Consider the following 22,679-nt stretch of genomic DNA (forward strand, 5'->3'; position numbering starts at 1 on the left):
TCATATACTCACCCTCAAGTTGTTTCAAACCTCTTTGAATTTCTTTCTTCCGCTGAACACAAAGGAAGATATTTTGAAGAATGTAGGTAGCCAGACAGTTGATGGACTCCATTGACTTCCGTAGTAGATAGTAAAAAAAATACTATGGAAGTCAATGGGGTCCATCAACTGTTTGGTTACCAACATTCTTCTAAATATCTTCTTTTGTTTTCAGCAGAAAATAGAAACTCATACAGGTTTGAAACAACTTGAGGGTGAGTAAATGATAACAACATTTTCATTTTTAAGTGAACTATTCCTTTAAGCAAACTGATAATCAAAAAAACTACTAAGCGAGAACAATTTACCATATGGTAACAATAAAACAATAATTTCAACTACAAGTAGGCTAGTGATATATACATCGTTAACGATGACTTATCGTGATATGAGATTTTGGTCATACCGCCCAGAACTATTTATAAAGTTATAAATATAGAAATTTTTACCAAAAACGCATCACTTTGCTTCAGAATTCCTTTATTAATCCCCTGGAGCCGCACATGGATTACTTTTATGATGGATGGATGCACTTTTTGCAGCTTCAAAATCTCAGATAGGCTACCATTCCCTCCCATCATAAAGCTTGTAAAAGCCAGGATATTTTTTAACTCCAAATGTGTTTGGCTGGAAGAAGAAGTCATAGGCTATGCCTTGAGGCTGAGTAGGCTAAATTATGGAATAATTTTCATTTTGGGTGAATAAGCTCTTAAACTATGGCATTTTGTATAGAATATTCTAATTTTATTCTATTCCATTCCAAACTGCACCATGTAGCCTATACTGCAGACTACATGTGGAGTAGTACGGTATAGCCTACATACCCCTTGTTGCCACAGCCCGGCGACGGAGAGTTGTGTCAAGCCTGAAGAGTTTTGCTCCTCCTTCTTAAAACTCTGGAGGTGTTGCGCTCCTGCCATTCAGTAAAAACACCACTGTTTTCCTAAAGTTCAGACGTCTGGCTGGACGCAACCTGCACGGATCGCTGCATATGGTGTGTGTCAAAGCTTGCCTTCAGGAGAAATTATTCCTGTTTAAGGGAATGACCATACAAGAGTTTTGAGCTTCATTCTTTTATTCCGCGGTCTTGTGGATAAAACAACACACGCGTGCTTCACGTTTCGAAGTTTTACAGGTAAGCATTGCAATAAACGATTTGTAGATTGCCACTGGCTAAAAATGACAAAATGTAAACATAAAAAAAAACTTTAAAAGACGGAGTGTGGGTTGCCTCAAAACGTGACAGCCCGCCACATTTAATGTCTAAAGACAAGTAAATTCATAATTATGAATTAGTTTTATTTATGGAACTTTTGTTTATTTTGTTAGGGAATTATTTTTGTCAGTGAACTGTTAAAATGTCTGAACTTGCTTTCTGTTGGTCGTGAGCTTTGTAGGCTACTTTCAATAAAGAATTTTTACGAGTTTTTTTTACTGGCAAGTGGCAACCCAAGTCAATATACCATCGTGCAAGTCGGCGATGATTGATTGGGAATATTATTCTGTTTATCTCACTATCCCGCGGCAATAGCCTGCAATAGAACTAACAAAACAAAACGAAATCATAACAGCGAGTTTCATATTAGGTTTCACAGGATGTGAATCTTACAGTACAATATAGGCTACTTTTATAGGCTATTATATTATTAATCGTTGATATTGTTTTATTTTGCATTATCTGTGCGAATATGATGGTGGGTTTTGGTGGGGCTCACATCCCTAATTACGTTTTTTAATTGTTGTGTTTTACCCATATGGATGTGTCAAAAACACCAACTTTCAGTAGGCTATCGGTCGTTACATCTACAAAACAAAGCACTATAAACAGTTTTTACACAAATCTATATCACACACACACACACACACACACACACACACACACACACACACACACACACACACACACACACACACACACACACACACACAAAATCTTAAAAACTATTGACTGAGATTCCTTTTAAAATAGTCCTTTTAAAAGTAGGCCAATTGAAGGCTACTGGCTTTTTCGTTATTAATGCAAGATAATGTAGTTTGCACCACTGTTGTATAGGGTTAAAATAAAATATAAGAGGGTTTAAAAAATAGTTTGTGCATTAACATTATTGCTAAATTATGGTAACTCGCTTGTGATAAACATACAGTATGCTCATCCCAAGCTGTTGACATCTAAACGGGTGAGTAGTAATTAGTTTAGTTGCACAGGGTGTAAAGAAGATTATGCCCAGTTATTCCAGCTTTTAAACCCATTATTTTCATTGCTTCAAAGATATCTCACAAGTTGAGGAGAAAGTTTTTGTGGAGAACTCTATTAAGAAGTACTTTGGATCAAGGGTTGAGTGACATGCTGAGATTTTGCCCATTCATTTGAGTGATTCTGAATAGGTTTGGAAATCCTCCTCAGCTGTGCGCCTCTTTCCTTTGGTTAGAGGTCTGAGGGAGATGTTAAAATGGTCACAACCTTTAAATACCCACTAGATTATCACAACATATGAGGTGGTGTAGCATCTGTGAAGTTATTCAGGTTTTAGAATACACTCTTAAAAATAAGGTAGCGATACCATAGAAGAACAATTTTGAGTACCTCAAAGAACCTTTCAGTGGACAGTGCTTAAAAGAACGACTTTTTTCATATTGTGAAGAACATTTTAATCATCTGAATAACCTTTTTCCATTATATAGGATGTTAAAGGGATAGTTCACCAAAAAATGAAAATTCTGTCATTAATTACCCACCCTCCTCATGTTGTTCCAAACATGCAAGACTTTCATTCATCTTCAAAACACAAATCCCTCCATTGACAGTCTACGCAACTATCATTTCAAGCATGTCACTCACTTTAAACTCTTTACCACATATACCAATATATAACCTTTAATTTTTTAGAGTGTACAGGACTTTTGCTTTTCATTCTTTATAGTAAGTCCTTTAGAAACCATATTGCCAAGAACCCAGAAATCAATATGCTGCTCTGAAGTTTATTCATGTTTAATCTTTAAAGAACTATATAAGCATCTCATGAACTCTGCATACTCTCCAGGAGAACCTGAGAGGTTGAGAATGCTCTAAAGAACTTTTATTGGTAATGATGAAGTTTCAATAGTTTAACAGATTGCACAACCACATTCGTTCTGCACTCCACTGACCCTTTGAGCAGCAAACCCAAGTTATCTGTTTGTTTAGTAAAATATTGTTTATGAATGATGTCAGAGCAGACCAAGAACCCAGCTGCGAGTTAAATCCGACCCGTCATTAGTAATCTGGGCCGCATTCCTTATATAGTTTGAGATAATATCTGTAGTAAGCATGTTAACAAGTTCTTCTCGCTTTGTTTCGGTCAGAGTTAGAGATTAGCTGGAAGTCTGCCAGTCATCGTTCAGGAGAGGTAAAAACGGAGGGGGCACTTAGGCTACGAAAGAAGGGACGAGCGTATGAGAAAAGCAAAGACAGAGATACAGAAAGAGAGAAAGCAAAAAGCACAAGCAAACATTCCTGACACGGTGTCTCAGCAATTTAATTAAAGGGACTAGTGGGACGTTAGAGTTGGCATTCGGAGGTGAAGGCTTAACCCCCCCTGGTTAGGCTTGGACTAATCCCAAGGGTCAGCTAATAAGTGCTCGGGTCATGCCACCATGACAACTAAATAGGGGAGTATCTCAGATAGAGCTTCCCAGTCACAGTTAATAACTGCATGATGGACGTTAAGACACACTGAGCAGGAATAAGTGTGTGCAGATGCTGAGTGAAGAACAACCTTATGGGCTGAGAGGTAGAGTCAAGTGTCTGACATCTGAGGATTATTTAGAAGCACTTTGATTGTAAAGATTGGGGCTTTTGTGTCTTGACTACGACACTGGCTTTTGTTAAAGGTCAGATGGAAACTCTAGAAACGCTTTGCTTGTTGTTTGGATTATACTGATCACTCAAAATCACCAAAATCTGTTGCAGTAGTGACTGCCAAAGGATGAGCCCTCCTCCTAAAACATGGGATTTGATTTTTTCTTTGGTTTCTTCCTCCTTGAAGTGTTGGCTAAACAAAGGATTGCAATACAGGAGCATTAAAGTTGACACAATGGAATAACATGCAACCTTATTAGTGTCAGAGAGCTCAGAACAATTTAAACACCTGTCATTCAAAAGTTTGATATTTTCTGCACCTTATGTTCTTTTAGCAAATATTTTGGCTAATTTTATTATGCTTTCAGCTACTGTTTTAAATAAATTCAGCAAATTTTACCCGAAAAATCTGTTTAAATATTTATGTATGTTTGCAGATATGGGCCTGTAAAAAAATCCTGAAACCTTGCCACCAAGACTTGCTGTATGTCTTTAGCAGTCACTCAAGGGTTTTTCTGAACCTGCCTTCTCAGAAATCTGGTTGCAGCGTTTGATAGCTTACTTTTTCTGCCCTGTCCAAGGTAGTTTAACCACTGTTTCTTTAACTTTGAACTTGCAAACAATGCTTTTAATGGTGTCTCTAGGAATATTTAGTGCCTTCGCTATCTTTTTGTATCATGTTCCTTGTTTGTGAAAGGCGATGATATCCTCTCTTAACTTTTTGGACCGTTCTTTTTACTTAGCCATATTTCTAACATGCAGTGAAACGTGACACTCAACAAACCTAGCCAGTTCAGATATTTCATGTGTTCTAGCTCAAGCACACCTGGTCCAACTAATGAAGCCCTTGAATAGTTGCATCAGGTGTGCTTGAGACAACAAGCTTTGAAGATTTGTGCTGTATAGAGGGATTCTATTCAGGGGGTTGAATAATTTTGAGACCGTGGAAGTCACTAAAAGTGGCATTTTCAGTTGAATTTGGGGAAACGACTTGAAACATTTGTTGTGTTGAGCCATTTCAATTACTTCTGTTTGATTTATTTATTGCAAACAGCTGGAAGTCTGTAAATTTTGCCAATAAACCTGATATGCAATGGGGGTTGAATAATTTCGATTACAACTGTAGGATGATTAGTTTTTCTGGAACACAACCAGAAACAAGAATAAAAAATAATAATTATATAAACATTAATTTCAGGAATATTTAAATGTCCATGTTGGAATCCGTATGGGAGAGAATCTCCATGTTCTCCATAATCTCTAGGATGAAAATTGTATCTTTGTTTAGTCAAAAACTGACTTATGAAGTTGAATGGATGACGTTTTCTTCAATAACTAGCAATGCTACAAAGCTTTTTTCAGAGAGGCATTATACTAAAATATTTATTTAAATGTTGCTGTTCATTACTATGTTTTTGAGATATTCTATTTTTTAGTTATATGCATCTAGTATAAATTTATTTAAAATACTTGATTTGATGTTTAATAATTCATATTTTTTATTTGGGTGTCTGAACGTAATAAATATAAATATTATAAATGATATAATCAGATAATTATATTTTGAAAGATACTGCCCCCTTAAGTAATTCCAAAAGTACTTCAATGCTAGCTAACTACTTTTAACACTTTATTTTAAGGTGACGTAGTTACACATTACTTACTACATGAACTTACTATTGAAATAACAGTAAATTATGCATAATTACAAGTAACTAACCCGAAAACCAAACCCTAACCGTAACTCTATACTAAGTACATGTAGTTAATTAACATTACTCAGTACTTATTCGAGTAAGTACAATGCAACTACGTCACCTTAAAATAAAGTGTAACCCTACTTTTTAAATAAGAGTAGCTTGAGTGTAGTTTAACTACTTTGAATTATGAGCTGTGTTTCAAAATAGCTTCCCCCAAAACTGCTGACAAGAGATAAGGACGCTGGTGAAGAAAAGCTCAAATACTGTATTATCTCATGTTGTGGCTTTTAGGATTTATTTTATGTAGGTTCTTTTGTGGTGTCCACTTGTAAAAACACAATTTAGATTGCAACCCTGCTGTTTGAATGATTATGAGCGGAGTGAAGGCAAGAACCAATGCCAAGAGCAACAAAGAAATATAAACACACATATAAATCATAACAGAGGTCAGAAAATGTTAGAAATAAGCAAGAAGACTGCATGCTACACTAATATACTTAATAACATAAAACCTACTCCCTATAGATTAACATGCAGCAGAGACAACTATACAGGCATTCATTGGTTGAATCCCCTGAAAAGTATAAACACTCAGTAGTGCTTTTTAAAAACATTACTCTTTTTTTTTTGCTCATCATGACCAGCGGCACATAGCAACACTAGCTCAACCAATAGTGTGAGTTTGAGGGCGGTGCTATCCGTTTCCAGCCAATAGAAGAGTAGATATCCACCTTATTCCTGACGAGTTTACTGCGTTTTGAATTATGGGTGGCACTTCCGGTTTGGGGAACTCCCATTCAAAAAGACTGAAACGAATCATTTCAAATCATAAGGTTGCCTTACAAATAAAGCTGATCCGTCAGTTTGACTTAATGAGCTATTAGTTTTCTTTCATGTTTTATCTAAGAATAACATCAGAATAACGTAACACTTGGTATTTTAACGTGACAGGTTATAACAAGAATATCTATAGTGAGAGCTCTGCATTCTTTTCCTCATGATTTTTTTCTTTTTTTCTTTTGAATTTCGCTGTAATAGTATGATAAAGGTCAACATATACTGCACATTTGTGGTCTGTTCTCCCGATTTAATTTACGATGAAGCCTATACCAATTCACTGGAATACTCCCCAAATCCTGCACGTCTCTTTCCAGGTTTGGTTTCACAGGTAAATTTACAATTTATTATCTGTCAAAATGACTGAAATCACTTTAAAATAGAATCACGCAATGCTGAAGTTAAACATTTATTTTTTATTAAGGCAACGTATGTTACATAATACAGATTACCGCCGATTTTGCTGTGGAAAGATACTTTTTCATAGATTATTCATGGTCTTTTGAAAGTACCTTGTTTATGCTTTTACACTTTTAAATGTCCTTTTAATGTTCAATGGTTGAAGGGTAAGTAGAATAATGTAAAGTCATCGTACACGGTTTAAAAATATATTATTGCGTCCAGAGCTAGTCTTTCACTGATTGTTTACAGCTTAACGGAAGTTACACCCATAATTCGCGCAAAGCGTCATGGGGCGCAGGAATACTGTGGATAGAGTGCTCAGGAAACCTGTTTGGAAACAATCATTATTTAGCTTTTTTTGTGGGGGAAAAACATTATACTCTTCAACTTTAAGGATACAAGCTGCATTAGAAAATCACTAAGAGCATTTCTTCCACTTTTAAAATGTCTTTTTTTTCTGAATGTGAGAGAATTATGTCCTTTGGCTGCGTCTGTTGGGTGGTGTTCAGTTTTTTCACAAGTCAAGAACAGCAAACATCCGTCTACCTTCCTTCAAACGCAGGCACTCAGGAGAGCAGTGTTTGATCAAAGGGATTTGCTTCTCTGATTACTTTGGCTGATACATGAGTTATATTAAGGCTGTAACATTAAGCTCTTACAAAACATTTATAAAACATGCACATGTCACTGACAGGTCAGAAAAAAATAATGTTTTATATTGGCCATTAACCTACAGTTATTCTCTTATTATGCTAAATAACTATATATACTATACCATTCAAAGGTTAAAAAAGTAATTTGTTATGCATTAAATTGATCACTTAGAATTTAACAAAATATTTCTATTACAAATAAATTCTGTTCTTTTGGACTTCTTTTTGAACTTCATCAAAGAATCCTGAAAACAAAATGTATTATGGTTTCCACAAAAATATTAAGTTTAATATTTAAGATTAAGTAAAATATCAACTTTCAACACTGATAATAAACAGACATGTTTCTTGAGCAGCAAATCAGTATATGATTTCTGAAGGATCACTGAAGACTGGAGTAATGATGCGAAAATATTCATTTTAAATAGTAATAATATTTCACAATATTACTGTTTTTAGTGTATTTTTTTTATCAAATAAATGCAGCCTTTGTGAGCATAAGAGACTTCATTTGTATATATACACACTGTATATTGGTTTGCACTTAAAATAAACAGGCTGTTTTTAGCTTTAAAGGGATAGTTCACTGAAAAATTTTAACATTTTAAAAATTACAACACTGCAGCACACAAAATATTTTTTTAAAGAATGTCGGTCATCTGTGGAACACAAAGTTTTCCTTTTAATCCATACAATAAAATACGACAAGATCCTAAAAAAATTGGACCCTACTGACTTAGATTGAGTAAATGACAGAATGTAAATTTTAGGGTGAACTATCCCTTTAAGATGTAAATGACATCTGTTATGATGATTGGCTAATCAATGTGCATATTCATACAGCAAAGTCACAGAAGCAAATTGAAAGAGTTACACTGAGGTCACTTATACATTAGTTCTGGCTGTGCACACTTTAAATCAATCAGTGACACAATTGAACTGTCCCGGAGTAAATTCATCAGCAGACTGCCAGGATGGGATCAGATAAGCCCACGCACACACACATTGTGCACACTGTCTTTCATTGCTTTTCAGTGAGCTGCAACAGTAAACAAAACAGAGTAGTATGCTGGAGATTGATGGAGAACTTCCCTAGTTTTTAGTTACTTAAGCCACGCTTAAACCATGTACACATTACAAGCAAGAGCTACGTCATTCGGAGGAGGTAAATGTACTCAAAGAGGCCCTCAATGTCACCGCGATACAAACAGGCCGGGACAGGCAGGCAAAGAAACCGATTAGGCCTTGTTCCAGCATACCTCGTCCTCACTGGAGGGGAACCAACATTCGTTTATTTGTTTTAATGGGCTGTCGGTTGCAAATAGATCGGCTACGTTATTCAGGCCTGAGGTGTTGAGCTCTGAACAGCGCTTCACACACGGTTTTTGGAGTATTTCGATTTTTAGTCTGCTTTAAAGACAGCATCGCTTGAGTTGCATGAATATCTGACCTTTTCAACAAAGGAGATCTCATGCTCAGTATCACAAATGTGATTATTTGATTAATGTGCTTTGAGATTTGGTCTGGTCTGACAGACTGAAGTCTTTAGAGTTCCTGACACAGAAAAACACTCAAGCTGACACAGCTGGTCAGAAGACAGGACACCCCCTGCGGGGTAGGAAGGGGGCGGCGGGGCGAGTTGTTCCAGCATGTCCCAGCCGCGAGTTCTCTCTCTTTTGCTCCATTCAATTTAATTACTTTAAACTTCATGCACATTTATTTCATGTTAAAAAATTTAATTAATTCTATGTACTTAATTTGCATGACTCATTTGCATTTTTTTTTACTCCATTTAATTCAGTTCACTCATAAAAATAAAGGTTCCTTCAATTGAACAGTTCTTAAAATAACATTTTTTTTCCTTGGTGTTAAGTACATTTAAAAAATCTAAAGAAACTTGTGTGCAATAAAAGGTTTCATGGATGTAAAAGGTTCTTCGTGGAACCCATGATTCTTAAAAAGAACCTTTATTTTTAAGAATGTTAAATTCACTTGTCATTTACATTCATTATAATCAAATTAAAACACTTTAATTTCGATTTTTCATTTTCGAAAATGTTTTTTTTCTCCCACTTGCTTAATTCAATTCATGTTCAGATCCAATTCAAATTCAAATGAATTTAAATGTGTTTTTTTATGCAGTAGTTTTTACCACTTAATTCAGTTCAATTCACTTCTCATGTTTTCCGTGCAATCATTTTTATGGTTTACTCCAATCTCATTTAGTTTTTCTCTCGGTCCATCTCAGTTCAATTCACATTCAACTTCACGTTCACATTTAATAATTATGAAAATTCAAATGAATTCAAATGTACTTATTTAATTGGCATGACTTTTTTTCATGCAAAAGTTTTCCAAACAAGTTTTCTCTCACTCAGTTCAATTTAATTCATATTCAAATTCCAATTAATTTAACTGTTTCCATACAATTTTTCACTTCGATTAATTCAGTTCAGTTCACTTCTCATTGACATTCATCAGTTTCATATTCAAATTCAAATGATTTCCATGCAGTTGTCTTTATGGTTTACTCTCATCTCTTTTTGTTTTTTCATGGGTTCAATTCAATTCACGTTTGACTTCAGGTTCAGATTCAATTCATATTCATATTTAAATTAATTTGATGTATGGTCAAAGTATGGAATGGTTTTTCAATCACCAGTTTTTGGTTGTTGCTATGCAATGTGAGTAAAGGTTTGATAAGGTCTGCTGAACTTTTTGACTGCAAACCCGTTTTAAACACTGACACTTGCACCTAAAATCTGTGTACTTGCGTATGAGTCATGGAATTGATCAATGGCATCAGGCCAACAACGTTTTTCAATTTTATGACACCCATTATGTGTTACGTAGCACAACGAATAACAAAAGAACGTGCTAACTTGAATAACTTGCTGCTTCAGCAGGTGTATGACTGTTCACCATAGCCAGATAAATATGTTCATATGGTGTGTGTGTGTGTGTGTGTTTGTTTTTCTTTGATAGATGTGAAAGCTGTTATGTTTCACTCTATTACACACCGATTTGGTTTGAAAGTAAGCCAAAAAAACTGAGCTAAAATACTAGGAACCTGTCCTGAACCAACTAAACCTGCAGAGAGGGAAAGAGACATGTATAGACAAGAATTAACAGTTCTTTGCCTCTCTCTTCATTAATCACAAAACAATGCAAGTGCACTTTCCCCTTTATAGCAAACAGATAAATGACAAATTGTACATTTAATTGGTAGGCCTACAATATTAACGAGAATTCTAAGGCCACGTTCACATAGCAGCAGGATACAGTTATCCGTTCTGTATTAGAGTCCTTAATATGGTTACGTTCACAGACACCGTTCAGTTAGTGCCAACCGTACTATAACTGAACTCACACCCGTAAATTTTCATGACTTTTCTCGGAAAACCCACGCTGTGTGAACGGAACCGGACTGGACAATTAGTTGTCTGTCACGTCATACAGTGTGAGAGAGCCGCTCTGCGCTGCTCAAACGTGTCCGTGTGTAACGTTTACGGCGACGGAGATATGAGTTGCTACCTTCAGTTTTGTGTTCTGCACTCGACTTAAATACGACGCTCTCCACCACATAAAAACGCTCTGTCGTTTAATAAAGATGTGACATGAACTCAAAGGTCGACTGGACTCTTGTCGTGTTAAAGGTTTTATGGACGTCGCCATCTTTGATATTACTTTGTTCACTGGTAAGACAATACAGGCTTGAGAGAAGGGTTGCTTTTGTCATTCAATGATATACAGATACATTTACTTATCTAATATGCCATCTATCAAAGTATTGGAATTCACTTCATATTGTTTTATGGATGTCTAGATATTTTTTATTGGACAACTGTATTTTTTTGTAATCATATGCACTTCAAAAGTGAATATGAATCATGCACACACATGCCATGGCTGCATATTATGCCACTTGACAACATGCTAGTCATAGCAGCAGCATATTATGGCTAATCCGGTCACAAATACACTTTTCTTTCAAATGCAGCCCTTCAGAAAAATATGTGCAGCACAAAAGGATGCTAAGAACACCAAAATGAGGTCGGTCTTAAACACACCCGTAAAATACTTCTCGAACCAGAAATGCTAAAGTTGACCGCGCATAGTTTTTTACATCTGTAGTAGATGGACTGACGGATAGATAGATAGATAGATAGATAGATAGATAGATAGATAGATAGATAGATAGATAGATAGATAGATAGATAGATAGATAGATAGATAGATAGATAGATAGATAGATAGATAGATAGATAGATAGATAGCCTTTTTAACAGTATATGACAGGCTGGCGTGTGTCAGAGGCATGTGTAAGTTGGTCTACTGTCTTGTTAAGTTTCTCATGTTTCACACAGAAATGCGGTGTCTCTAGCGATGTGCATGGCTAGCAGGTGTGCACACGCACACAGAGGAGATTGTAACTTGAACTGCCTGAGCCCCTGGGCAAAGCTGGGGGAGGACGTTATACCTTTATGGCACCTAGTCTGATTTAAAACACTCGCCACCTTTTTAGTGTCTTTTGTGTTCTTTTTGAGAGTGTGTCTGTCTGGAGGACATAATTATGGTTAATAATAATCCAAAGAAATCTAAACCTAAATTGTGGGTTCTTGTCATTGTAACATTGATTAATTACACCTTATTTGAAAATGAAGGATCTTTTCTGTTGTTTTACATTGCTTGCAGAAGTTTAAGTCCTCCCACTTCTAACCCTATTCTTGTTAAGGAACATTTCTTGCTGTATAGTGTATTTGGGTTGGTTCTTTGGAGGTTATACTTAAGTATTTTGATTTATGGTTTCTTTAACCTCAAAGTACTTCATTTGTGGTGTTATGTTTTCATCAATATAATTATATTAATGTAATTTATACACAAGATAATATACTTTTTTAACAATTTATAATATATATTATATTATAACATTATATTATATTATATATATATATATAACAAAAATTTGTATAATACAAGATAATTTGGTTACACTTTATTTTGATGGTCCCCTTTAGGAATTATGTTGACTAAGTAATGTTGCACCTACATGTCAACTAATTACTGTCTGCTAACACTTTATTGTGTTGTGTTGGTCCCCCAACAGGCATTCTATTGACTATTAGTAACTTTGCAACATGTCAGTTTATTCTACTAACCACAATCCCTTATTCTATTAACCCTACCCATAACAGTGTACTAATACTAGTCGACATGTTGGTGCAGCGTTATGTATAGTCAACAGAATGTCTGAAGGAGACTATCAAAATAAAGTGTAACCAATAATTATATTACTATGTATCTCTCTGAAATAACTTTCTTTATCTGCTGATGTCAGAAAATAGCAATGTTTCCATCCATCTATTTTTTTGTGCACATTTTGGGATATTGCAGAAAAAAAACGGCCAAAGTGCGTATAAAAAAAAAAAGCGCATAAAAATTTGTTTGTTCGTTCTTAAATGCCTGAGCCAAAGTCTATCATCTGAATGATTTGGTTTAATTCCCTTCCAGAAGCATCTCACATGATTGCATTCCCAAACATCAGGAATCCAAACGCAAGATAACATAACAGCATTTATTGAGTCATTTATGATGTAGGAAAATAAGAGTCATTTTTATTACCGATTTTTTGCAGCAATTTCCAGGATGTGACGATTCTGTTCTCTTGAACACATGGGATGAAAACGCCACTTGATTCGCAAATGTTTTATACTATATTCCAATTCAAATTTTCAAACTTTGGATGGAAACATAACTATTTTCAGGTTGTGCATGCCATTGGGTATTGTTAAAAATGAAAAATAGCCCAGAATTGTAATGGTACTGAATGTAATGTCAATTTTCATGATCCAATCAATTCCCAATGGGTAAAATACAAAACAAAAAAAAGGTTGCCAATGCTGAAAATTGTACATACAGTAAATGTATAGCATGTAGCATGAATGTGGATAGCACAGCTCAGATAATTTAATCGCAGAAGAACTGGATAAGAATTAAGTTTTCTGCAGAAATCCTAACTAATCTGAACATAGGGATATTGTCGGTGAGGTGACATTCCTATTTTGATTTTGCTGATAGAAAAATGAATGGAAGCAAAATTCCATTCTCAAATTTAATCTCATTTATGTTTCATCAATAAGATTAAATGAGAGAATGGAAACTTTGGCTTCCTTCCATTTTTTGAGAAACAATGAAGATACTGAAGCTATCTTATTTGTAATTGTAGTGCTAGTCAAAATGGCTCCGGCTCTGTTTTAGAAGCTTCTGTTGTGGTTGAAGTGAAGCATGAGGTAAATCACAGTTACTCAGATGAATCTGTTTCATATTTTAAATCAGCCACATGCTCATGAGCTTGATTCAAGCATGTGTAAACACAAACAGACGCTTACTGGCATGTACACACTCCACATTGAATCCACATTTAAGTGCAGATGCCTGTTTCTCTTTTGGCTTCCTCTCTGAAATCCTCCCCCTACCCTAATCGCAAAACAGTTACTTAATGGGATCTCGCTGTCACCCGGAGAGACCGGCCCAATGCATTCTGGGTAACACAATCCAGCTGTACTCAGGAGTTGCTGACGGAAATGTGTATTTATCTGTGTGTCAATATGCGTGCGTGGCTGTGAGTAATTTCAGGACAGTATTGTTATTCAAAGAAACGCACACTTACACATCTGTCTGTAAATGTTAAACTGTGTTTCACATATATTGAAACTGTAGCTTTTTAAGCTAAAAGCTCATTTAAAATAGGTCAACTGTAACAGTCAAGCTACTATTTAGAATAATGTAAAATACACTACAAGATACACTATTAATAAAAATAGTAGGCTACTACACTATTAAAAATAAGTAATTAGCTACACTAAGCTACTAACAATAAGCAGTAAGCTATACTACAAATTAGCTGTTTGCTAAACTACAAAATAATAAGTAGGCTAGTTGATTACACTGCAAACTACTGACATTAAGCAGTTATCTACACTATTAACAAAAATATTTAACCACACTACAATCTAATAACAGAAATAATTAACTACACTGTAAGCTATTAACAAAAATTAAAAGATAGACCACAAGCTATAAGCAAAAGCTGTAGCTAAATATTTGTATCAGTAGGCCTAGCTTGTAGACAGTGTAGCTAATTATCGAACAAAAATAGTTAGCTACACTACAAGCTAACAAAAACTGTAGCTAAACGTAGCCTTTGGGTAGCTAAATATCTATTAACATTAATAGTTGTCTACACTAGTCTACGAACATGGGTTACTAAATACATACAAAATTTAAAGGGGGCAGTATCTTTGAAAACATAACTATCAGTATTTACTATTTCCCTGTATTAATCAAAGAAGATACATTTATATCAATACAAGTAATGAAAGTATACCAAAACCCTCATTTCAATAAAGTAAAAAAAGAAAACTGAAGAACAGCACTATTTAGCTAAATATTTAAAATGTATTTTAAAAAAAGGCCACGAGTCACACTTCCCAATACTAGGCTACAATAAAAATAAAACAACTAAGCTTCTGTAACACTATTTATATTCTAGACAGCAGCACCACTTATTTTAGTTAGTTCCCTAGTAACTGTCTTTCACGGTCTCTGGTCTCTCATCGCGCGCACACACACAGACAGACACACAGACAGAGACAGAGACACCGACACAGACACAGACACAGACACAGAGACAGAGACAGAGACACAGACACAGACACAGACACAGACAGAGACAGAGACACAGACACAGACACACACACAGAGAGTACTGAACTTTCTAGAACCTAGAACTTTCAGTCTCTATGCAGGATTTATGCAAAGCTTTCCGTTTCGGCTGTATTAACTTTGCCATTCAAAAGAAGTGTTTAAAGGAAGGATAAAGGATAAAAAAGAATGATTGAAAAACAAAACCCAATATTTTCTCAGATTTTGTCTCTCCACTTTCTAAATCTTGTTTTATCCCCCTCTCCAAGCCCTCTCTTTCATCGCTAACTAATATTTAAAAAATACATACTTAGGAGTAATGAGAAATATAATAATAATGCAAACGGATGTTTTTTTTTTTTGGTTTCTCATTCGGCTTGGCATTTATTCATCATTCATGGCTTATAAATAAAATGAAGCTGAGCCAAACCCAGAGGGAGTGTGTGTCTGTGTGTTGGAGTAATACCTGTGTGTTCATTTTTGGGTGTGTGTAAGCATGCATTGTGTGGGATTAAAAAAAGTGTCATAATCAGAACGACTTTGTTAAAGAGATAGTTCACCCAAAATGAAAGTCCAGTTATCATTTACTGACCCTCATGTCATCAAGAATGTTTGAATTTTTTGTCTGTACAATGCAATTCAATCCAAAAAGATTTTCATTGACTATTTTAAACATTTCTTCATTTTGTGAAGAAAAGTGAAGGGAAAATTCTGATGACAGAATTTTCATTTTTGGGTGAACTGTTCTTTTAAGTGCACATCCCCAACGCTCCCTTTATAAAAACCATGCTGTAAATTATAGGCAATTATTATTAATCAATGATTAAGATTTAATCAATTTGATGTGTGAGCAATGAAGGGAACAAAAGGTGTTTTGCTGGCATTCAGCTCTGCTTCACCTGTGACCTCGTTCTGCTCCTCATGCCACCCTCGTCAAACCTGTTTTCACGCAATCAGTTGTGACAGACGTTTGGCAGACAAATGCATGAACCCTGAAACAAATAAAGCGAGAGAGAGAGAGAGAGAAATGTCAAACCCTCTGGAAGCCCCATAGCTCCCTGTGATGATGGATTTTTAGGGTTATTGCAAAATTCCTGCCGTGCCGGTGGGATTGTGCTTGTCGGAGAAAAAAGGGAGAATGGAAGGAGGGCAAAATGAAAGGTATCAACCCACTTTAATGAAATAGCTCTAGTTTCTGTCAAAAGTCAAGTAACCTACAGAGAGTCCAAACACAGTGTTTAGCAAGAGGGAAGATGGAACGGAGAGCTGCGAAAAAAAGTGAAGGACAAAGCTATACACACAATAAATATGGAAAAACTACAGCTAAAACAGTTATAAAAGTATATACACATAATAATTATGATTCAACTAATTAAGCCAATTTGAATGTCACATCAGCTAAACACAGGGCAAAGAAGATGTTCACTTTTAGAAACATGGTAGCTGGTTTCTAGCTGGTCCCAGTTGGCAATTTACTGGTAGATACTGTATATTTTACCAGCTACAGAAAGCTAATGTTTGGAAAGTGATGCCTGGCTGACCAGCCAATGACTATAGCTTGAACCAGCTAATCAGTAGATATCATGTTCCACAGCGTCAACTGAGTCAAACAGTGTTCTTCAACGGAAACATTATCAGATCAGATTAAAACAAACAGAGTGAGCATATAATCACAAGACTATGAGCAAATATAATCACAAGCCTTTCTAATAGCTAATACATTGTCCTTCAAGGGGAAGAGGGAAATAAAGGGCAGAGAAAAAGATAAATGGTTGATGCGAGAAAAAGAGGCTCACAAAAGGGAACTCGGACAGGGGAGAAAAAGGATGAAAAGAGTGAGTGTACCTGTCAAACGAATGGTTGTTCATCTCCCGCAATAGACTGGCCCTTTAGCGATCAGGGCTCTTGTTGGAACAGTAAACTATTCTTTGTACTCACAAACATACACATTGTTACCTCAGCAAAGGAGAAGGTGGGAGGCTTGGTTATCGCTTTGTTCACCAAATCAAAGACATCTGAGAGATTATTGAACAATTAGACAAAAATTACACAAGGACTTTTATTGAAAATAAAAAATAAAAGAGGGCCTTCTGCCACTAAAGCAAGTAATGATTTATTTTTTCACTTTTAAATAGCTACTTATATTCAGACATTCTTATTTGTGTCAGTGAAGAGTCGAGAAATTGGGTGGGCTCCTCTAGGGACACATTCGGAGATGAGGTCTAAACTCTCTGGGATGAACTCATTAAGCAAACAGTGGAAAGAGTGAAACTGAATACAAGACAGGTCAACAGACATTCGGTCAACTGGGCCATATACCACAGCCATTGTAGGATGATCTCAGAAAATGCAGGAACATAACGATAAAAGTTCATCAACCAGACCATAAAAAAAGGTTCCATTACATTGCACAAATCATCAGGGAAGTCATGTACCAATTTATTCATTTTTACTGAGAAGGTGCTAGTGGCCATTCTGACTCATTCAGAAGTTATTAATGAGCAATACAATAATGTAGTAAATGGGTGATTCCTGCCACAGCATTTCAGACCAACTTGTTTTTTTCTTACCTGGAATAATTGTGCAACCTAATAATCAAAGTTTGATTGGATCAATTCTGGTCATCACAACAATTAGTTTGTCAACATCACTGTGCCCTACTGTGGTTCTTGTTTTCTTTGTGTAGGGATGAAGTTTCAAAGACTTGACAAAAGCTTAAAACATGCCTGTTTCTGTATAAGTCGTGCAAAGCAATTGTTAAAAACTGGTTTTGCTTGAGGACCAACATTTTTAATTGTATACAGCTCCAACAAAAGAACCAACAGGGTATATTAGGCAGAAGCGAACAAAAATTTATTTAAAAGACTGAACATCAAACAATGAAATTTATTAATATTACAATGAACTGCATAGGCCGGCCATGGGATGTCCAATCCTGCTCCACATCCTGCAGCATTGAGCTCCAAACTGCTCCGACACACCAGACTGAAAGTTTGCCTTAGAGGTCCTGAAAACTTTGGCAAGCTGTTTCAGGTGTGTTTAATTAGGGTTGGAGCTAAACTGTGCAGGACAGTGACCCTCCAGGAGCAGGGCCGGACACCCTTGTGAAAGGCCTAACAATGTGTAAACTCTTACAGTATGAATAGTAAAAAGACTTTAGTTTTGACATTGGTTTTCTGTTTTTTCTATTACAGGTTTCAGTCACAAAGGCAAGACGCTGACCGACAATGCGGCCATTATCTCCCCTGTCTCATCTCATTTTGTTTAACTTACTGTGTGGATCTCTGAGCAGCAGATGTCCTCAAAACTGCTATTGCATCCCCGGCATCTCCATCTTCTGTGTCCAGCAGTACTTGATCTACATGCCTCGTGGCCTCCCGTCCTCCACAACGAACCTCTATGTCTTTCAGAACAACATCAACACCTTGCAACAGCAGGACTTTGTAGAGCTTAGCGAGCTTGGAATGCTGGACTTGAGTCAGAATGCCCTCAGTGAAATCCCGGATAGGGTGTTCAGCCCACTCTCCTCTCTACACAACCTGGATCTCTCTTCAAACCGCATTACAAAAATTTCCAAAGACAGTTTCACTGGATTGGTCAAACTGGAAAGGCTGTATCTTTACAGCAACCTCATCCAAAGCATTCACCCAGCTGCTTTTGAGGGACTGGAGAACCTACTGGAGCTGAAGCTTCAGGGCAATAAGATTAGTGTGTTGCCAGCTCTACGACTGCCCAAGCTGCTCCACTTGGACCTTAGTTATAATAGTATCCCACCCCTTGGACCTGAAGATTTACAGACACCACACCTTGAGTCTCTTAAAATAGCTGGATTGAAGCTGACCAGTCTAAACGAGGAGCTGCTAAGGAGCCTGGAAAACCTACATGTTCTGGATGTTTCACAGAACCTGCTTGTAGAGATACAACCGACACTGAAGGCAATGGGAGGCCTACGAAATCTAAATTTAACCGGGAATCCCTTGGGATCCCTAAAACAAGAAGACTTCCAAAATATGGTTAACTTGCTAGAGCTTGACTTGAGCAACCTTAATTTGCAAGGCTTCCCCGAGGGCTTCTTCAACTTTTTCCCCAAACTTGAGAAGCTCACCGCAGCTGAAAACCCCTTCAACTGCCTCTGCCCACTGGCCTGGTTCCCAGTATGGCTGCAGGATTCAAATGTAGAGCTGTTGAGGATGGAGGAGACTCGTTGCCACTTTCCGCTTATAAATTCGGGAAAGGTTTTGGCAAAGTTGGAGCATAAAGATTTTGGCTGTCCCACAACAACCATTGAGTTAACAAGCGCAGGGACAATTAGTACTACGAGCAAGCCCACAAACTCCACAACACCATTAGGCACAACACACGCCATTCCCCCGGCACCACCAAGTGAGATGCCGTCAGCAGACATAGACAGCTTCCCTCTTTCCCAGACCACTGCCTTGCCCACAAGAATCATAGAAGATTCTGAAGAAGAGGACATTATGTGCCCCCCCAGTATCTGTCTAAATGGGGGAACATGCATATTTGACTCAAATGGGGTGGTTTGCCTGTGCCCGCCTTCAATGTCAGGACTCTACTGTGAGATTAAAAATGAAGCTCTGCTTCCCCCACCTTCACCTAGAATTTCTATCGAAACCATTGCTACAGTCCAGCCCAACACAATCAGCTCTCTTCACATAACCAGCACTTCCATTTCATTAGACCTTCACCGTTACATCCACACAAGACCACACATCCGTGGAATTCGTCTGACTTACCGAAACTTGTCAGGCCCCGACCGGCGGCCACTACAGCTGAATGTGCCTCCAACTTACCCAGAGTACACGCTTAGAGGGCTACAGCCAAACAGCACCTATTCTGTATGTGCTAGCCCTCTGGGAGAGCCAGTCCATGTCTCAGTTAGTGCCTGCTTGGAGGCTCACACAGGAATCCCGACCTTCTACCATGGGCCCACAGTTGACACGACTGAACCTTCTTCCTCCCTCATACCCATTGTAGTAGCTGTGGCAATGGTGATGGTTGCTGCCATCGTAGCTACTGTTGTGGTCATCCGCCGCAGGAGGAAATCCAAGGCTCCAGTAGATACGGACTTACATGAGACATCTCCTCTGGAGTTGGAGGGAGTGAAAACCAGTCCAGAGAATGGGCTGACGCATCCAAAACAACCCGACATCACCCCTTGCCCATCTTTAACACAAAACAGCTTGGAATATGAAGCACCTTTAATACAAGGACAGTGTCCAGCCAACAACAATGTAGCTTGTACAAAACCTTTGTACATGTAAAAGCCATATTAGGATTCATACCTCCAGCCCACAGAGGGCAATGTGCTCCATGACTCCTGCAGGCAGGTGCGATGCAGACACTAGATAGACTCTGGTGGGTTGGTGAACATTTTAGCACATCCCAGCCAAACGCTTAAACTGACTGCCAGTATTGAAACCAGGTGCATTTGCAATTTACATTTTTTTTACAGATACAATTTAAGTGCCTTTTATAACCGTAAATATCAGCCTCTAATGAGAAATTCACTCTAAGAAGTGGCCAGACATGAATGAGCACAGTATTGCTAGGCTGGAATACAGGTCGTTAAGTGGTAGCTCATTAATTGTGTAGCTGGCTCTGGAAGTGGTAGACAGAAGTCAAACATCTTGCCTGGACGCCTGGACTTGTTTTTGTCCAGAAAAAAAAATTGCACTGATCAGAAACACTGGGACTGTGAGGTGCCTAAAGAAGCTGAAAGTGATCAGCTTCTTAAAAGATGCTTCAAACAGGTTTTATACAGCATCAAAGCATCCCTCTGTCCCTCTACCCCATCTGTCCTGCACAGGAGATTTGCTGTGAAAAAAAAAACATAATGAAGAGACATTTTCTTACTTTGTCTAGTTTACGCTGTTTTGTTAAAGTTATGTTATTATATTTTTGTATTTTTAAAGGAAAATTTCACCAAAAGTATAAATTCTTTTATGCTATTTACTCACCCTTATGTCGTTCCAAACCTGTATGATTTTCTTCCATGGATGACAAAAGTACCGTTTGCAGGAAGAATGTCACACAGGCTTTGAAAGACATTAGGGTTAGTAAATTACAAAAATTTCCTTTCCTTTAAGTGCCATTTCTGTCCCTTTTTGTGTTTAGTTGTTGTGTTTGTATTGACTTTTAAACATGAAACTGTAGCAAGCATTATTTTTCTCTAAGTTAAAATGTCTTTACTTCTGAATTAATACAAATTCACTTTACATGTGTGAAGTCTCCGTCCTGCAATCGTTTGACAAAGAAACACTTTGCAAGACTATAAACACGCGCAGCCATTTTTAACCTCAAACAAATTCCACACATTAACAAACAGACTAGTACTATAAAAGGAGATGGATAACAAACGCTTTTAACAAAGCTGTTTTTTGACGTGCCAGCTTTCTAAAAATGTCCTCTAGTCATAATTCAGACTGCATGGGCCCCAAACACAGACAAACTTGGTTAAGGCTTTAAAGCCAGGTTTTTCTTTGTACATGTTGCTGAGCTGAACGCAGTTTATTCCAGACTATGAAAACTTACAAAAGTGTACAGTACAGTGGTGGTATCATGTGGTACTTTGATAAATAGGGTACTGAATAATTTAAAAAATACAATGACAAAAAACTTTGATTTGTTTAGCGAAACGAGTTGCTTCGGCTTTTACCTGAATCTTTAATAACCTTTTAATTTAGAAATAAATGTTAAAAAAGAACCTATGTGCAAGGAGATTGAGTGTTTTTTCTGTATGAAAGTGTTCAAGCCAAATGTGTCATTGTGGAATTGCATATTTATGAGCATTATCAGCGCAGTAAAGTTGTGTTAAGGGAAATGGAGCCAGTACTCTAATCCAAAGTGAGGAAAGGTCAATTGTCAAATTCTCCCCACTCTCAGCAGCCTCTTTTTTAGCCCTGCGCCTCAGATATTTGTGAACGTATGCAGTATGTGTGCTGAAGATGTCAGCGTCTAGCACATCCAAACATTTGAACTGGAAAGAGGAACAGCTTTACACAGCATGAGGGGCTTCAAATATTTGAAACATTTTCAAAACCGCTTTCAAGTCCCATGCTTACTTTGGGATGCTTGTTGTTACTCTCTTCTGTTGTGTGCGAAGCCAAGTCTTCTTTTTTTGGATGTTAAAATGTGTACTCTTTGAAAGAAAAATGTGACGTCTGTTGAGAAAATAAAATGGAAAAAACACTCTTCTGTGACTGTTATTCCCCGCTGAAACTTTATGGTTGTATGTTGTAACTCAAACAGCATGACCAGAAAGCTATAATTTAATAAAAAAAATTCTGAGGCTTTAGTTTAAATTAATGCAAACATTTTGAGAATATTTCGATTCAAGAGCGTCGTCGTGACGTACATTCGCGATGCTTAATCGCTCTTAGTGTGAAAGGCCTTTTACTCACAATTTCTCTCAACATATGGACAGGAGAGATGTCAGTCAATAAATGGGAAAACAAAGTAACTTGCATCACTTATCCGAAAAAGAAA

General features: G+C 37.0%; 1 protein-coding gene across 1 annotated transcript; it reads left to right on the plus strand.

The window, feature by feature from the left end:
* Positions 1–915: 915 nt before the first annotated feature.
* On the plus strand, positions 916–22,382 carry vasna (vasorin a). Its single transcript, XM_077226781.1, has 2 exons — positions 916–1,174; positions 18,368–22,382. Exon 2 carries the CDS (start codon positions 18,401–18,403, stop codon positions 20,453–20,455), a length of 2,055 nt encoding a protein of 684 aa, XP_077082896.1. The 5' UTR covers positions 916–1,174; positions 18,368–18,400; the 3' UTR covers positions 20,456–22,382.
* Positions 22,383–22,679: the final 297 nt, after the last annotated feature.

The sequence above is a fragment of the Siphateles boraxobius genome, unplaced genomic scaffold, assembly GCF_051911475.1.
Source record: "Siphateles boraxobius isolate OS27281-9 unplaced genomic scaffold, OSU_SipBor_1 13, whole genome shotgun sequence".
In the NCBI taxonomy this organism is placed as follows: Eukaryota; Metazoa; Chordata; class Actinopteri; order Cypriniformes; family Leuciscidae; genus Siphateles; species Siphateles boraxobius.

Bases quoted from the DNA above. Each gene is read 5' to 3' on its own strand.
- vasna (XM_077226781.1), top strand. From the start codon at position 18,401: ATGCGGCCATTATCTCCCCTGTCTCATCTCATTTTGTTTAACTTACTG.